The sequence below is a fragment of the Sander vitreus genome, chromosome 5, assembly GCF_031162955.1.
Source record: "Sander vitreus isolate 19-12246 chromosome 5, sanVit1, whole genome shotgun sequence".
NCBI classification, from domain to species: Eukaryota; Metazoa; Chordata; class Actinopteri; order Perciformes; family Percidae; genus Sander; species Sander vitreus.
In genome coordinates, this window is record NC_135859.1 from 7,583,192 (window position 1) to 7,602,506 (window position 19,315).

Genomic DNA, 19,315 nt, shown 5'->3' on the forward strand with positions numbered 1-19,315 from the left:
AAAAAAGAATTAATTAAAAATTAAGCAGTTTTCTTTTTTCTCTCTCTGTAAACATTGAAAAATGCAAATCAAGTCTCCTCAGTTCTCGACAAGACAACAACATCAAAATAACAACAACTGTTCCATCTGGAAGGCTTGGCCGCCTCACTATGCAAATAGTCTCTAATGGGCTCAGAGTGAAATAAAGTCTCTTTTTTTTTAATGCTTCCGTTACCGTCTCTTTTCTAATCCATTTAATGTTGGAAGGAGTCAACAGTGCTCAGTTTTAGATCCAGTAGGGTGGAGCAGAGGGGAGAGGGGATAGGGGGGTAGGGGGTGAGGCTGGGGTGAAGGGCTCCGTCCTATCAGAAGAGGCTGGTCAGTGTGGTCTGTGACGGACTCCGGCACTCGTGGACATCCATGCTTCCCGGCACCGAGGAGAGCACGGAGGTGACGGTGGGCATGGTGGGGTTGGTCAAGTCTGTCAGGGTGGTGGGGGTGCTGGAGGGGCTCATGGAGGCGTTGGAGATCTCTGAGGCTGGGCCTGATGGCGTGCCGCCCTGCAGCGTGGAGCCGTCGGATGCCTTGTCCAACCCGGTACTCTCTTGCCGCAGCAGGTTCCTCCTGAACTTGGCCCGAGCGTTTTGGAACCAGACCTGTGGGGGAACAAAATCAATCGTGTTAATCCAGGGGAATTGATCCACCAAAGTTAGCTTAATGGAACTTTCCACCACAGAATTCCACACTTCCATTTACCAGGGGTTCTTAAAGGGTCACCCACATTACAGAAAAACTAGTTTGGACTAGCAGGGGCGGTGTGAGAATCCCGTACGGGAAAGAGGAAACATCACTGCCTTTATCGCTGCCACAAGAAAGTTTTAAAACACTATGAGGTTTCTTTCTCTCTCTCCTGTGAAATAATGCTGCCTTTAGTGCGCTCGGAAACGTCGAGATCTACAACGATCTGACGGAAAAACAGTAACTGTTAAATATAAAGTCTACTTGTACTACATTAGGGGGTTAAAGAACACAACAGGACGTCACAAAAGTTGGCCGTGGCATCTGGCCATGCAGATACTGTAATTTATGTTTTATTTGTCTCCACCATTTGTGGAGCTCACAGCGATGAAAAATTACAGTTAAAAAAATCTGCTGTAGCATCTATTTCTAGAAATAGTGTCCCCGTTGCTCTAGATAACCCAGACCAGTTTTCACATTCATTATTTCTTTGGGAAAAAAGTAATTCCAATGATAACTGTTCACTTCAAGATCTGTGGATTATCAAAAGTAACCAGGACACGTTTTCCATAAAACATGTTTGGGTTGAATTATATAAACAATCTTTCAGTGCGGTGAGTACCACAAACAAAATTCCATTCACCTCCACTGTATTGGGGTGGAGGTAGTGGATATCTCAAAACTTGGACAAATAAATTCCAAAGTATCTACAACGATGGATACAACTAGAGGTAAAAAATATTTTTCTAATCTGGTCTAATTTATCTGAACCGAGCCTTTAAAAATCTCACCAACTCACAAATACCACCACCCTTCCTACTTTGCTCAATACTTTGTTAACCGACCATGGCTGTGCTTTTGCATATTTAAGTCCAGTAACTCCAATCATTTAGGCAAAGCTGTCCACCATTTTCTCAAGTATGCTATTAGACTTTCTTCATTCTGGTCTTTGGTTTCAGTCCATTCCCATGCAGATTAAATTCCATTTGTCACAATATACACATTATGTCTGTGTATGTCATTATTCTAGCTGCTTTTTGCAACATGGTACTAGAGTGCAAGGTTTTTAACCCAGGCCTTACTTACAACTGCATCACCACGCAACATTATCCTAAGAAAAGTGATACATGCAGACATGATGCTCACTCTGATGGATTACCTACTGTATCTCAAGCATGCTTCAATGGACACCTACTGCCCAAAAGGTGTCAACAACACCTTCAGCAATCTCAGATTCTATGGTTTGTGTTGGGGAGTGTTTAGCTGAGAGGTAGTCTCACATTGCTAGACCTTCCTCCACCAGCGCTGCAGAGGGAGGTCTGGCTTGTCCACACAACATTCAAGGATAGGAGAAAAATGTGCTCTGGTTTATTGGCATTTAATTTAAACCAATCACAAGCTTAGCGCCTGAGGCTGCTCAGTGCCTCTGTAAAAAAGGCACAGGAAGGAACTTGTTTTGGTGGAACATGTACACATAGGGAGATAATTAAAATGGCTGTTGGGTGTATGATGAGAATTTAACTCCAAAAAAAGATATAATATAATTTGATTGTCGGTTCTAGCTCGGAGGATGTTCCCGAATCGACCAGCGTTGAGAATGCCAATACAAAGAAAAAGGTGATGGACATCCTGCAAAAAATGAGGGGGAGCTGGCGGAATTTTTGGTGGCACCAAAACTCGTAAATGAAACATCGTCGATATAGACTAGGTGAGCGGTATAGATAGCTTAGACTGTTCTCCCCAGAAAAACGACAGCATCAGTTGTTTGTTCAAATGCTTACATAAGAAAGCTTTACATTTCCCTGACAAGGACTCTTAGCAGCTATGTAAGAGCAAAGACTAAAGTAGTGTAGCGCTGTTATAAAGACTCAAAACCTCATGAGGAGAAGGACGGGGTGGATGGATGGGGTCCAACTTGAAACGCTCACTCATTTGTGAGTGTTTTCCATCTACAGTCAACTTGGTACCTTTTAACCATGACCGAAGTTAAATCCTAACCTGCACTAATCAATATTTGTATATGGGAAATGGCTCAAATGTCATGTGAATGTGTTATGTAATGTCACACATGGAATTACCACCCAAATCTGTATCAGCTCTACGAAGCATTTTAGCATCTTTTAGCTGATTGTTTTGGTTTTCTGTCTCTCGACTTTACTGTTTTGGTTCAGTGTCATGGCTCTCATCATGGTCATTTTCAGCAAAAAAGCTCTAAAAATCCATTGTACACTACCTGTCCAGCACCAAACAACAGCCAGACACAGTTAGCGAGTAGCTGGTGAACATTTAGCAGCTTAAGAGACAGTCATTTTAATTACGTTGGTGGGGACCAAAACAGAGCAAAAAGCAAACCATTACCAGGAACACAACTTTTTTTTTTTTATATGCTAGATGTGTAAATAACCAACTGTTTGCCAACGCATTAGCAAAATTAACATTATAAGACTAAAATATGTAAAATGTGTACCTTGAGCTCTGCCTTTAAGTTGCCAAAACACTGATTAATGCAGCTTTAATGTATATTCCCCTAACCCAAATCCAGACATCATGTGCCAAAATCTAACCAAACGTTAACCCAATCTGTAACACATGAGGAAACTTTTTCTAACAGTTTTGGAAGGCACTGAAAAATGATGTCATCCTGCTGCTAAGGACGTCAGATCAGAAAACACTCATATATTTAAAAGGCAATGAGATACTATATTGTTGTTTAGTTTGCAGGACTTGAGAAAATTTGCTGAAAAAGGGCTAAAATATGTAAAAGAAATACTATTATGATCTACAACACATCCGGCACACACACCTCCTTCCATTATCTATTAGTTAAGAGCATACAGCAGTGAGCATCTCCTTGTCTGTTACGAGTCTGTTTGCAGATGTTCAGACTGGAGTCAAGGATAAAATAACACTTAAAAACATAACACTAGGGCGTTCTTCTATTGTGTACAAAAGATTATAAAATCATTGACTTTTATGGCTAGTCATAGAGAATAAAAGCCAGTGGTAGCCACAGAAAGAAAAATAAACATTTCTTTTATCTTTGCACATGAAAATAGAGAGCCTTGGCCTTGTCTACAGTGTGTATAGCCATAAAAGCAGCTATGATTTCATTCATTATTCTCATATTTTCTGAGGACACTTTCAAGTAGGGTTAGGGTAAGGTTTAGCCCTACTGTTAATTTATTTTAATTTTTAAATTTTTTTAATTACATGTTCTCTTTGCACTTCATCTTTGCTCTCTTTTTCAATAATAAAAAGCAGTATCTGGGATGTGGCGAGTCTGTGCTGAGTAGAGTGTTGGAGCGTGTTAGCGCTGGAATCATGACGGAGCCAGGGGAAACAGGCGGAGGGGAGAAGCACTTCAGCTGTAATAACAGGCATGAAAACTCCAACGCATCAAAGCAAAACGACTGCTTTGTTTTCTGCAAGCGTTAATTAAAGCAGCGGGATGATTTTTTTTTTCTTTTCTTCCTTCTCAGAAAGAAATTTTATTCAGAAAACCTTTTTGTCTCATTTTCCTTCTTTTCAGTCCCCCAGATAATATGCTGTCGTCTTTTGTGGAAATCAAACGCTCTGTTGTGCTTCCTCTTTCTTGGTGTGTACTACAAAGCTTTTTTGGTTTTTCATCCCTCAGTCCTCACTATAACATCATATCGTCCATTGAAATAGATTGCATTTTGTTTTGTTGTGGCTTTGTTTTATATTTCCAGGTAATTTTTGCATTCTAATATGAACAACACATTGACTTTTAACAGCTTCATTTTTCGTTGAGGAAATAAAAAAAAAAAACCTACTTCTTTTCAATGCAGCTTTTTAAATTCATTTCCTATTTTTTGGATCGTGTGTTCATTTAAAGAAGGGGGAAAGGCGAGCAAACAAAGCAAATATAATCCATTTCTGGTTTTGTTCAGCTTTGCTCTGGTTTTGCAGTTTCCTTAGTCATCCAAGATTTTCACTGGACTGAAAAACAGGACTATCTTCAAATAAAGCAGCTGATTTGGCTTCTTTCAGGAAAACCTCACTCCATATATTTTACAATTGGAAGCACTTCAATTTGCATTGGGACCATGTGACATTCCGTCACCCCTGTTGGCATTTGTCTCCCTCTCCCCTGAGTAAAGGAAAGTGCACTCTCATCTGATGTTGTGGTTACCTTTAGGGGTGTGACGATACATCGATCCAGATCGATATATCGATTCAAAGATCCACGATCCAATATTATCAATGCAAATTGAAAATATCGATACATCGTCTGTAAGATTCCCCTTTATTTTAGAGTCCCACCTTATATTTATGCTTTTTATTGAAAAGAATAGTTTGTTTTTTTCATTTAAACGCCTGGAAGAACTGAGTTATAAAACTGACAAATCATATTTAGTTTCTTTTTTGAGTTGATATAAATGCCACTGTGTTAAATTTGGCATACCATATGGTATCGTCTTGTATCGATCGCAGGTTACTGAATCAAATTGAATCAAAATTGTAAGGTGACAGACTTTAAGATATCAGCAAATATCGTGTCGTTGTCCGACCAATCAACAAAATATTGTATTGTGATGGAGCTTACACTCCTACCTGTAAGACCCGCTTGGTGAGGCCCGTCTTCTGGGCAAGTTGTTTGAGGTCCTTGGCGTCCGGGTTGTGGTTGATGGCGAAGTAGGACTTCATGGTCCTCAGCTGGTGGTGCTTAAAGGACGTGCGCATGCGCTTGGTCTTCTGACTGGAGCTGTACTGGGAGTCCCGGTCCATGGACTCGCCGTCGTTCTCGTTACAGCTCAGCGCTGCGGGCCAACAGGGAACAGGAGAGAAGAGTCGGTTAGACAGAGGGAACTCGGATCCAAGCGCTAATGTCAGAGACGTTATGTAACTTTGTTTTTTTGTTTTGTTTATTAGCACGTTGGTGACATGAATATATATTAGGGGTGGGATGGGGGGGGTAATTGATACAGCATAGTATTGTGATATTTTCAGTGGCAATACTGTATCGATACACAGACGCCAAGTATCGATCTGTTTTTATATATGTGTTGGTCAGTTTATCTGCCTGACAATCCCATTTTGCAGCAATACCATTGAAGTGAGATGAACAAACAGAACAAATGTATCTTTTTTTAGATAAAACAGATGTTGACAAAGTTTCCTTTTTGAGACATCATTTGAAATTGGGAAAGATTTGAAGTTGGAACAAAAGGAATAAATTGCAATATATCGCAGAATATTGCAATATGTTTAAAATCCCAATAATGTCGTATCGTGACGTAAGTATCATGATGATATCGTATCGTGAGGCCTCCCACCTCTAATGCATATTCAGTGTTGTATTTGAGGTGGGTTCACTGGGTGGAGCATTGTCACCGGAAAATGCATAAAGGTAATCAACAGCTAGAGGTACACAGGTGTTTGACAAAGGGGAAAGCAAACAGCTTTTTTACCATGTCAGCGTGGCGTGTCAGTGGTATCGTTTGATTTGTGTTTTATGGAAAGTTGAATGAAACTTAACCTGAGATGAAATGGACTATCCTTAATAATACCTGTGCTACGGCGAGCATGCACTGTCATTTAATAAATGGGTCACCGCACTGAAAGATATTTAATGTATTGGACATTGGTTTATTGGCAGCCCGCCGAGCAACTTCTCCCTTTCTCGCACCACATTAGCCTAATGTAGGTCTGGTTAAAAGACTCTACAACTAATCACCATCATTTAGATCTGTTTAGTCCTTCACTTCTGATTGAACACTGTAGAACAGGGGTCTTCAACGTTTGTTTTTTTAAGCCAAAGACCACTTAACGGAAAGAGAGACGGAGCAAGGATCCCCTATGTTATTAATATTATATTAAATTGCATATTAAACTGGACCTACAATAACATGTAGGGCGGCCTAAAGCCTTTATGCCTTTTTAGAGTATAGAATACTAAGCTATTAAAATAATAAGTGTTAGCATGACTTATTTATATTTTATTAAAATCATGTTTTAATGTTAAACATACATGTGTCACAGTGAATCCTTATCTGTGGATGGCTGCCTTAGTGACTTCATTACCTATGGGCCAATAAGCCTTTCATTAATGTTGTCTTTTCACAAATAGATAATAATATGTTGGATTCATGTTCAGACATTTTACTTTTTGAAAAAATAATAATTTGGTGGACCCCCTGCAGAAACTCGGAGAACCCCGTAAGGGTCCCGGACCCCCTGTTGAAGGTCTCTGCTGTAGGTATTTTCTTCGTTTTCTGCACCCATTTTAGTTTTTTTAGTTTTAGTTTTTTAAGATTATTTTTTTGGGGGGGCGGCCTCTAGCTCACCCAGTAAGAGCATGCACCCCATGTAGGCAGAGTCCTCAGCAGCGGCCGGGGTTCAAATCCAACCTGCGGCCCTTTACTGCTTGTCAGCCCCTCTCTTTCTCTCCCCCTTTCCTGTCTATCCACTGTCGCTATCAAATAAAGGGAAAAGCCTCAAAAAAGTATCTTAAAATAAAAGATTATTTTTGGGGCATTTCAGGCCTTTATTACATAGGACAGCTGAAGACAGGAAAGGGGGAGGGAGAGAGAGGGAATGACATGCATGCAAAGGGTCACAGGTCGGAAAGGAACCCGCAGCCGCTGCGGCAAGCATAGAGCCTCTTTACATGAGGCCCACACTCAACCAGGTGAGGTTGAGGTGAGTATTCTATTTTTCAGAACACAGACGCAGCTCCAAATGCATCGTATAGATATGATATGCATTTCGAAACTAGTGAGTATACGTGATAATATACTATAAAAAAAATAGTCAATCTCCCAAGAAAATCAATGAAATAGTCCGAAAGAAAGAAAGAAAGAAAAATCATTTTTAAGGATATTGAGGCTGCAATTTTGTTGCTAAAAATTGTTATTGTACATCTTGCTTTTTAACATAAAACATGTTGTAATTTCAATCTACATTCCCTTTCTTCATTTCAATCTATAAAATCAATCTGATTTTCATTTTCTGACCTGACAGCTGTTTCCTCCAGCTGCACCTCGTCTGTCTGTCTGTCTGCCTTTCTGTCTGTCTGTCTGTCTGCCTGCCTGCCTGCCTGCCTGTCTGTCTGTCTGTCTGTCTGTCTGCCTGCCTGTCTGTCCGCCTGCCTGTCTGTCTGTCTGCCTGCCTGCCTGCCTGTCTGTCTGTCTGTCTGTCTGCCTGTCTGTCTTTCTGTCTACATGTCTTATCTATCCAGAGAGGAGGTGCTAGCCTGGCTTCAGCACATACACACACACACACACACACACACACACACACACACACACACACACATACAACAACAACAACAACAACAACAACAACAACACACATGTATGTGTCCCAGTCTGCAAATTTCTTGGCAATATTCAAAGTGTTGCTGCATGCATAACAGTTCGTGTTCAATATCAGAACGCAAATGATGAATATGAAGTGAAAACCATCAGAATAACACTTCACTTAATTAGCCTATACACACAAGGCTGAACAAATGCTGCTTTCTGGCCAAAGCATATGCGTTTTTAACAAAAAGCAGCCTGTTTTCCTGCCCGTCTCTCGGTCCTCACACTGAACGTCTTATTCACAGCGCTGAAAGCATCTGAGAGCTGCAGGCAGCTGCAGCTCGCCACATGTTCTCATGTCAATGCTCAGGTGAAGCTTTGGATGTTGTTTCTGGCTGGAAACAGAAGAGGGCGCACTGTCTCTACACTCTCCTCCTGATTGTGTTTCCAGCAATTAAGTCCATCAATAATAGGTGAAATAAAGCAGCTTCACTCCTATCATGAATTCCAATTGTTTAAAAAGTGGCAGCATCTTTAAATGACTAATGTTTCCTCTTTCAAAGAAGAATCACTTGATCCAGGCGGGAAATAAAAAGGAAAGAAGCCAATTTGCATCGGAAACTATAGTAGGAATATAATGAACTCACTTGTTGCAGCCTATTTAGACATAATTGACGAATCCACAAATATGAGAATCCGCTAAACTGGCTCCTTTGTCTAGTCTGTAATCAACTTTCTTTTTTCCGTGAACAACTGGAAAATGAATTAAAAGGTATAAAGTCAAAGCATCAAAAATATGTGATAGTTCTGTCATGCCAAAGTTCTTGTATTTTTCCCTGCTCTCTGTTCCAGTGAATAACTCATCACATCACATTCATCTCGCTGGTACACACCCTGTTTGACCCATGCAAAAAGGTTTCAGTAATGTGTGTGTGTGTGTGTGTGTGTGTGTGTGTGTGTGTGTGTGTGTGTGTGTGTGTGTGTGTGTGTGTGTGTGTGTGTGTGTGTAAGGAGGGGTGGGGGGTCTCTGTAGATGTCTATGGAGTCTGACAAGTGGATAAGGGCGAAAGCAAAAGCCAGAACATCAAAAAAACTTTTCTTTTTTTTTTTTATAACAGGTTGACTAAACCGAAACACGACTACAAACCACCAACAGCTCAAAGTGATTATTTGCAAGATTGTCATGTAGAAAAATCTCGACTGCATGCAAGTTTTTTTTTTTTTTTTATGATATTATGCTATATTGTCAGACAGCAGCAGCTCACTGGCCTGATGAAATCTATACGAAGCTGTATGAAAAGTCCCCATCCACATATCTGACACATTGGAGCTAAAAGTTGTTTGCAATAAATGTAACTAGGCCTGATTTTATTCATGTTAGAGGCCTGACTAAATTGACAAACCCTCCCACCGTAAATCACTTCTTTCTTTTTTTATTTTTTGCCCATTTGACATTGTATTACACTTCTCTTGTCTCTAAGATAGCCGGCTTGTTTTTTGTCCTGCCTGACCCAATACTTGGCCTGGGAGTTTTTCTCTTTGTGAAGTACTTGGTATTCAGGCTTATTCATGCACATTATTTGGCCTCAACATGAACATGCTGCTGTTGTTTCTGACAGAAAGTGTTAGCTCAATAAAAAAAAAAAGTAAAAAAAAATAAATAAATGAACATATAGCCTATATATCTATACGGTTATGACAAAACCATTAAAAACACAACTAACTTCCAGCAGGGAGATTAAAACATAAAACTTGATATTTAGCAAAATACGTCTCTTTAGGGATGTTAAATACAGGCTATATTATAGTGACACCATGGCGTGTTTATAACTAGGCCTACCGTTAGTTCAGTATGGTAAAGTTATGATACGCTCATTATAAACTCCCTACAGTAATATTAGGAATATGAAACAGCAGGGAATAGGAAAAAAAAAAAAAAAGTTTCCTATAATAAAGACATTACCGAGAAGAGCACAGACACAATATAAGCCCCTATAGGAATGTTACAAAGATGTTTCATTAATGAAGCCTGTCGGTCCTAAACAGCCCGTAGTCACGCTGAGTGGCTGTGAGCGATTATGTATTTATTATTTTTTTTTCTTCAATTATTAACTTTAAAAAAAGGCTTTTTTTCTACGTTTTAGATGTAAAATCGTTGTTTTTTTCTTCTTCTTGTTAGGTAAAATCAGCATCAAACCAGGAAAAAAGCACGAAATATAGTTACATTAATTATATATAGGCCTATTCTATCAAGGCTCTATTGCTTTTTCTTAACCCTGCACACCATGTATTAACCACACACCCTATAGGCCAATAGGTGACGATCCTTGTTTTTTCAAAACTTTTTTTCTACGTTTTAGATCTAAAATCGGTATATTTTATTGTAATTAATCTACTTAATTATTATTTATGTAGGTAAAATCAGCATCAAACCAGGATAAAGCACGACATGTAGCTACATTCGTTATATGTAGGCCTATTCTATAAAAACTCTATGGCTTTCTCCTAACCCTGCACACCTTTTATTACCCACAACACCCTAGGTCAATAGGTGATGATCCGAGATTTTGAACGTGTTTCTTACCTGCGTTATAAGCTGCCAGCTCAGCCCCCGGCCCGGGGCTTTTCCTCTTCCTGGGCCGGCCTTTCTGCACTGTGCCCACGCCGTTGAAGTAGGATAGTCCGAGCGTGTTGGCCGGGCCCAGGCCTTTGTGCGGGACAACGTCCGCGTGGTTAAAATGTGTCTGATATTCTCCCTGGATGAGAGTCTCAAAGTGCAGCCGGCAGTACACCAGACTGTCCTTCATGCCAAAGTGGTCCCCGGTGGTGAGCATCTTGCTGCAGCTCGTGCACGTGAAGCAGTTGAGGTGGTAGACCAGGTCCCGGGCCCGCATCACCATCTCCGACGCGGAGATCCCCAGGTGGCACCGAGCGCATCTCTGCACCGAAAATCTTCTGCGAACAACACAGAAACCTCATCAGCGGCTGGACACGCAGCCTGGCAGGCCTGCTGCAGGGTTTAATGCGCAGTGGGCAGGCTGATATATAGCCTACACTGTCTGGGATGCCTTCTTGTATGCAGTAGAGGAATGTAACTAAGTACTGTACTTAAGTCCAAATGTTGAGGTACTTGTACTTTACTTGGGTCTTTTCTTTTTCTTTTTCTTGCCACTTTCTACTTCTACTCCGGTACATTTCAGAGATAAATGGTGTACTTTTTACTCCATTACATTCATGTGACAGCTAAAATGAAGACTTCTGCACACAAAAACACATGTTTATAAAATCGGATGTTTTATTATAAATGAAACTAGCCAACTATATAACGGCCTACAAGTCCAGGTGTAATGATTAGACCATTAAACACACCACTGTTTGGAATTTGGATCCTTTTCAGTTTCTCAAATGGGAGGATTTTTCTACATCGAGTACTTTTACTTTCACTGCTTTAAGTACATTTTCCTGATGATGCTTACACACTTTAACTTCATTCAAATTTCCAATGCAGGACTTTTACTTGTAACAGAGTTATTTCACAGTGTGGTATCAGTACGTTTACTTTCCCTGCGCACTAATGACAGGCGTCATCACTATGTGGCGATATTGGAATTTAATGGGATATGGATATTACGCCGATGGTTAAGAGTTCAAACAAAAACCTGACATGGAAATTGTTATTTTCACGTTTCTAATTTAAGAATAATACACAGCCGATGTTTGCTAGAGCTTCCCTGTGCGTGATTGGGTTAGGGGTAGTGAGGAGAGGGGAGATGGGAGGGGTTGAGGGGGGTGCTGCTACTAAAAGTAGCTATTTCATTATCTGGGTTTTCAGCGGAGAGTGTTATAGCAGCAAAGACATTATGGGATCCTTGCTGTCAATACAGGCACTACACTTTGCTGAGAGAAACACGTGAATTACAGGCTAATGATGGGGCTATCTAGCTAAAATAGAGGCCTAGATAGTGATTTATTATTATAGTGAAATTGGCACAAAATATCAGCTGTCATCAGTGCAAAAATATCAGCATCAGTTTTTACGAACCCATATTATTAGGATAGAAGCTGTGAGAAAGAAAAACATGTATAACCCGTGCAAACTTTTTTTTTTTTTTAAACCAAATGTTTTGGTTTTTGCATTAACATTATTATTTTCTAAACATTCCATTACTTTAACTTAAAAAAAAAAAGAGTATCTCCCCCAGCCACATTTATCATATTTTGAAACACACATTTAGCTCCATGAATCCTAAATAGTCTACGGAAGAGGATTAGAGCCACATGTGAAGAAAAAAAATGTCATTTGAATTGTGATAATTCTGACTCATAAACTCAGAACTCAAATACATGTTTTCACATGTACTGTATGCCTGAAACTTGGGGAGTTTAAAGTCCGAATTGTGAGATTAAAGTCAGAAATCCGAGGGTGAAAAAAGCCATAATTATGAGAATAAAGTGCCATTTTTTTCACGTGTGTCCCTAAGACCTTAAAGTAAAAAAAAAAAAAGAAGTCATAATTCTGGAGGAGGGGGGGAATTCTGAGAATAAAGTCAGAATTATTTTATTCTCACAATTCTGACTTTAAACTCTGAACTCAAATACATTTCACACACGTGTCCCTAAGACTTAAAAGTTTAAAAGTCAGAATTGTGAGAATAAAGTAACATTTTGTCAAGTGTCTCTAAAACTTTAGTCATACTGGGGGTGGGGGGGGGGGGGTCATAATTCTGAGAATAAAGTACTTTTTTTTTCACATTGGCCCTAATCCTCTTCCCTAGCCTGCTGTCCCTTAATGGTGTACGGTGCACGGGGCTGACCTGTGCACGCGCTCCTACCTGTAGTAGTCCTCCTTGCAGTAGATGCTGCCGTCCTTGCTGAAGCAGGTGAGCTCCGACTCCAGGTTGAGTTTGCACTCGCAGCACTTGAGGCAGCGCATGTGCCACTGTTTGTCCACGGCCAGCAGGTAGTAGCGGTCCGCGATCTTCCGGCCGCAGCCCGCGCACAGAGCCACGCGCTCGCTCGCCATACACGGCATGGACTGCGGGGTCAGCACGGAGACACACAAGTCAGGACAGGAGAGGAGGATCGGAAGAAGAAAAGAAAATAAAAAAAACAAGACTCAGTGCAACGACTCTCTATATGGCATCCTGATAGCGTAACATGAAGTCATGCTAACATGGCAATAAAGAGGAAATGAAATAATGTGACATCCAAGCAAGTCAGAGACGAGTATCATCGGATACAGCCTCGCTAAACAGGGGCCTCGGCCACAACTCACATACGGAGCTGATTTTAGACATATTGTAGGACTTAAAGTATTTTCCCCTCAACAACATTGACAAAAGGCCTACCAGACATATATGATATAAAGATATTAAATTAAATCCAGTAAGGGCACTCAATCTCCTAAAATGTAAGAAATTAAAAACATCACAGGAATATTTGTTGTTACAGTTCATTCAATTGCACGATACGATTATAATAATTACGACATTGCCGTCATACAGCAGCAGATTAAAAGAAAACAAAAACACAAAGTCAAGTCACTTCACATCATGTTAGGATATAGGAGAACCATTTGCACGCTGTGTTATGGAAATAGTATTGTTATTATTGGAAATGGGTGGTATCTGAGCTGTTAATTCCCCCTCCCCCCCCTTAAGATAATAACAATGTTGATTAAATGTAGGCCTACAATAACACACACAGGTTTATAGCACGGGACTGTCATTAAATGTTAGTTTCCAGAGGGCCGGCGAAATAGACACATGCACGCGTGCACGCGCACACGCGTGCATTCCCTCCACAAATAATTTGCAAACGGAGATGGAAGCTGAATTCAAAATTAAGATTATTATTTTTTTTTTTTTTTTTTTTCCTCCATCCCACATGCTCTCGTTTTATTCTCACTGCAGCGCATTTAAGAACGGTTACAGAACTTTCTGATCTGCGTTTGTTATTGAATTATAGCCTGCTAGTGTTTACAAAATGGAGACAACGAAAAATAAAAGAATCCAACGCTACTTGTCGGTTGTTGTTTTTTTGTTTTTTTTCGAATTCGAATAAAAAACTTTCAACTGGGTTTTGCTGTCAGTGTTTGCGCTGCGATTTGCCTATGCATGGAATATCTTTTATTTTTGGTTTGTGAAACATTGAATATAGACGCTGTGCTGTCCATGTTTAACGTGTGTTTTGAACGCATCATATAAAAAGGCACATTTAAACAGGGTAAACGAACTGCAGGGTTTTAAAAGAAATTATTAAAGGTAGTCTTTTTTTGTTTTCTTTTAACAATTGTGTAGCTTTATTTACTTTAAGAAGTTTTAGAATGAAACAGATATCACAATGTCAGGGCCTTTTTTTAAATTATTTTTGGAGGAAGTTTGAGAGGCGTTTAAAAGCAACGACAACAACAACAAAAAAATAACATTAGACTGAAATTTGTTGGGACATTTGTTTTCCCCAGCGTGAATTGAAAGTCAAAAATAAAAATAAAAAAAAAGAATTTTGAAAAGCGTTCAGAAGTGAAATAAAGCGCTTGGAGCTGTGAGAGGGCAGCCGCTGTCACATGTTCTCCAGGCTGCCATGCTGCCTGCGCTAACCAGCCTAACAGGGGCCAAATGAATCTCTCCTACCGTCTCTGATTCCCCCATATCGATGGCCGAGCTGATGGCTGCTGACTCGCTCTTTCCTCTCCGGTCCATTTCTTCCACCACACCGTGCACGTCGCCTCCAGGGAGGCCATGGAATAGCATCGTTGCCGCAGAGGGGAGGATATTATAACTGTTCTCTTCGGATCTGCAAGCCAAGATGTCCATGAGAGGCAAAACCCTGCGCAATAACGCCACTCAAAACACTCGCTTTTTTTTTTTTTTTTTTAAAGAAAAAGGTTTTTCTTTTCTTTCTTTCTTGCCGTGACAAGTGAACAATCCAGATCAGGGGAGGAAAAAATATGAGGGGAAAATTGGACACGTGTTCTCCACACTACGTCTCATCTGCCAATGGAAACCGTCATCCGAATTTCTGCAGCTCTCATTATTAATAAGCTATGATTAATTCATAAATAACCTCGGCGATTTCTCTTCTCTTTTTCTGGAAATCAAATTTGTCTCTCAGTCTCGGGTAGGATGCTATTTCTGTTCTTACCACCAATTTCTCTTTCTATACTTTCTTTTCCATTCACGATGAATAAACATACCAACTATGGAAGCCCCGCTGCATGGGTCTCTCAGCACCGATGCCTCCTCCTCGCCGGGAGTAAAAATGTTTCAGGGTTTCGACAGTCTGCAAGTCATTGGCCAAATTCTCCCCCTTTTTTTTTTTCTTTCTTTCTGCAAAACAATAAGTAGGCCTAACTGTGTACAACTGGCACTGCCAAAAGCCGGGCAGCAGCAGCAGCCTTCTAACGCATCACACAGTCGGAAAGAACAAAAAAATAAAATAAAAAATAAAAAAAATAAAAAGATATGTCCAAAAAAAGCTGACAGGGAGCCTGTGAGAAAGGCTCCTCTTCCTCCAGGTTCAACAGTCCAAGTTGATGCTTGCAGCAGCAGATTTATGTCGCTCAAACTACTTTGGCTTTTGCAGATAGAGAGAGAGAGAGGGAGAGAAAAAAAAAAAACAGAAAACACCTTTTGCTTTATAGAATCCCGCTGGCGGTTCTGGGAGAAGCCGTTTTTCCTTTACAGTAGTCGGTTTGGTTAATGTTTTGTCTTTTGCCAAGAAGGCTGCATACATGTGCGTAACAGCAGAAGAGGAGGAGTTGGTTTTTTTACGTTGACTGATGATAGGCGAGTGTTTGCTGGCCCCCCAAAAACCGTGCCTCCTTCTCAGGTCCCGGTTGGACTCTCCGCTCCTTATCAACGGGGCCCTGTTGCGTCACGACGCACCATTTATGTTCATTGGCTGTTCCGCCGTCACCGAACTGCTTTGGCTGTACTTTTTAACCGAGCGGTCTTTGGGGGGGGGGGGGAAGCAGCAGCGCCTCTGCCTCCGTTACGCACGGACAACCGGCCAACCTTTCTCTGTCTGTCTGTGTGTCCGGGTGCTGCAGTTTGGAAGGTCAGATTTTAAAGAGAGAGAAGATGAGACGGAGAAAGAAGAGAGTTTCAGTCTTCGGAGGTGTTGGAGCTGTCTGCCTGTGCGCACTGAGGGGAGTCTGCTGGGACTTTTAACCCAGGCGACGCACAGAGAGAGTTCCACACTGTTGCTGCTCACAGCCTCTCCATGGCCCCGGGAGGCTGTGCACAGAACCTGCGGGGCTGCAAAAACTCCATCAAGTCTCAACCAATCAGCCATAAAAGAAAGAACCACACAACGTTTCATTTTTTCAACGTTTTTTTTTTTTGTATCTGATGTTTTTTTTTGTTGTATTTTTAAAAAACAAAGACAAACAATACAAACACACGAACAACCCATGTTGTTTTAGCTCTCCAAAACTGTTTCATTTCACATGGTTCACATTTGACCTACATTGTATTAAAATGTTAATCGGGCAAATTTCAACTCAGAACTCACATAACGTGCTTTATTTTGATAAAATAATAATGTGTGGCAAGATCGAAAAGGCAAGGCCCCTAAAATGTCATCTTGCACTGCAAATTGCACCTTCCTCCAAAGATATTTAAATCAAATCAAGGAAACAGAATATATCAAGCAAACAATGAATAGAGAGCATTGTGTTGATGGAGCAGAAAGTGTGTTTAAACACATCATTAGAGGGATTGTTCAACCTAGTGTCAATGCGTAAAAATCATCCTGGCATCACTGGGTGTCATCTGTACATTTTAGCATCATTTATCCTATTTTAATTTTTGTTATTTATTTATTATTATTTTTTTTTAAATTCCTCCCCTAGAAAGGGCTCCAAACTCCCCTGTGTGATTTGATGTCATGTGTAACCCAGCGGCTTCAGTCTATCTGTGTGTAATGTGTGTGTATCTCCAGCACAGACAGAGCGAGCCGTTTGGCTCAGCAGCGCATATGAGGCTGAGGCTGATCCCGGATCCGCTCTTCCTAATTAACTCTGTGCTCTTAATTGGGAGGGGGAAAAGTGGACTTCGTCATCAGAGGACGTGTTTGAGGACCGGAGGAGAGGTTTGATCGCGCACAAAAAGACGCTATAGTCACAGCGGTGTGGGAGAAAATGACACGCTATCACATGCTCGTGCTCTGGCTTTTGTTGTTTGAAACTGAAAGTCAATTAAATGATTATAACCGAAATCCATCCAGCCATTCAACCTCCGGACTTTTTTTTCTTTTTTTTTCTGTTTTATATATGTGTTAGATACGGATTTATGCGCTTATACTTATCAGAATTAATTTGTCTGTTTTCTTGATATTTCTAATTTCTTTTTCTCTTTCTCGCTTCGTTCAAAAATACCTGTCCTACCCCCCTCCCGCGCATAAAAGCTCGCGTTTAGGCTATTGTGAAGTTTTATAGCACAAATATGATGTTAAGCTCCTAAATCCTTATGCAAATCAGCTCCTCTGTAATACCCTTAATTGAATACATGCATATTTATCATCTGCGTTTTCTATCTGCTATAAGGCTGGGTTTATACATTAAACATAGCGGCAGCGGGCATGTCTGCGGGCGTGTATGAAATATGATATTAGGTGGTAGTGTAAGATTTAGGAAAAAAATATCAGTTTGTATGTATTTGTATCAGAAGAGCCACACTGGTTTGTTCCCTCTGATTTGATTTAAATCGCTTATGAGGAAGAAGAACACGTTTACACAGAATTTAGAGATGATTTATGCAAATGTAGGCCGAGATCTAGGGCTATATGTTGGACTATTCTCAGTAATGTGTGTTCACAATATTCACAGCAGAGGAGGAGAAAACTCACAGTATGATAATTAACAACCGTATCAAGCTTGTTAAGGCAGAGCTGCGCTGGGTAAAATTGTCCAATATTTAATTCATCCATGGTACATTTATTTAAAAAAGGTAAAACTGAATTCATTACAGTTCAACACACCCAACATAGCCTGCTCCTCTCTCTCTCTCTCTCTCTCTCACTCACACACACACACACACACACACACACACACACACACACACACACACACACACACACACACACACACACACACACACACACACACACACACACACACACTCTCTCTCACACACACACACACACACACACACACACACACACACACACACACACACACACACACACACACACACACACACACATACACACACACACACACTCTCTCTCACACACACACACACACACACACACTCTCTCTCACACACACACACACACACACACACACACACACGCACACACGCACACACACACACACACACACACACACACACACACACACATACACACACACACTTTCTCTCACACACACACACACACACACACACTCTCCCACACACACACACACACACACACACACACACACACACGCACGCTCTTTCTCGCTCTCTCTCTCACACACACAGACACACACACTCTCTCTCTCTCTCTCTCACACACAGACACACTCTCTCTCTCTCTCTCTCTCTCTCTCTCTCTCTCACACACAGACACACACACACACACACACACACACACACATACACACACACTTTCTTTATTTTGCTCTGCTTCCAGTGCTTGGAGATAAAAAGATGCAAGACAGAGAATCAAAAGGCAAACCATCAACAGTCTATTGTCAGGGAAACATTATTTATTCTTTATACATACAACTTCCATCAGTTTGTTCCCTCTCACTATGACCTACAGTGCATTGCAAAAAGGCAACCTCATTGACATTTTCAGTATAAAAAAAAAAGTTGAGTAACTCTAAATTAAAGGGTTAAAATTCCCCTTCTCTACATAACAGGTTTTAGATTGAAAGTATTTCCCTACATAGAGCCTGGATCATTTTAAAACAAATACTAATGATGAAATTAGGCGCAAGGACTGTGCAATGTATGAGCTTATTCTTAAGGAAATTATTGCTATATTTTGTCACTAGTAAAATTGTAACTTTTGTCAATGAGGTTTGGTTGAAACAATTCAAGAAAACTTGCTAGTTTCGGTATGAATTAGGTATCAGTGGTTTATTGTGCAATGGTTGCAGAAGGGTTCATATTAGGTACGTAGGATATGATGGTTTAAATCAGGGGTTCTCAAAGTGAGGGTCGGGGACCCCCAGGGGTCCTTGAAGGGTTTTCCAGGGGTCCCCCCGCCCAAAAAAAAACAGGAATAATTTATTTTCACTAGAATTTCATCCATAAGTAACACAATCACAGACTGTATGACTATTTTGCTCGTGGGTTTCATTCACTTTCTGTAATAAAGAATCTACTTCGAAACAAGGGGGA

At 40.6% G+C, this 19,315-nt stretch overlaps 1 protein-coding gene across 2 annotated transcripts; it reads right to left on the bottom strand.

Annotated features, from left to right (window-relative positions):
- Nucleotides 1-344: 344 nt before the first annotated feature.
- On the bottom strand, nt 345-14,797 carry lhx2b (LIM homeobox 2b). 2 transcript variants are annotated; one of them, XM_078249670.1, is made up of 5 exons: nt 14,615-14,797; nt 12,815-13,017; nt 10,567-10,937; nt 5,293-5,498; nt 345-563 (listed from the first exon to the last, which is right to left on the bottom strand). In XM_078249670.1, the coding sequence occupies exons 1-5, from the start codon at nt 14,795-14,797 to the stop codon at nt 345-347; spliced, it is 1,182 nt and encodes a 393-aa protein (XP_078105796.1). The 2 variants fall into 2 exon arrangements, with proteins under 2 accessions (XP_078105796.1, XP_078105795.1); XM_078249669.1 differs by having other exon boundaries at nt 345-635.
- Nucleotides 14,798-19,315: the final 4,518 nt, after the last annotated feature.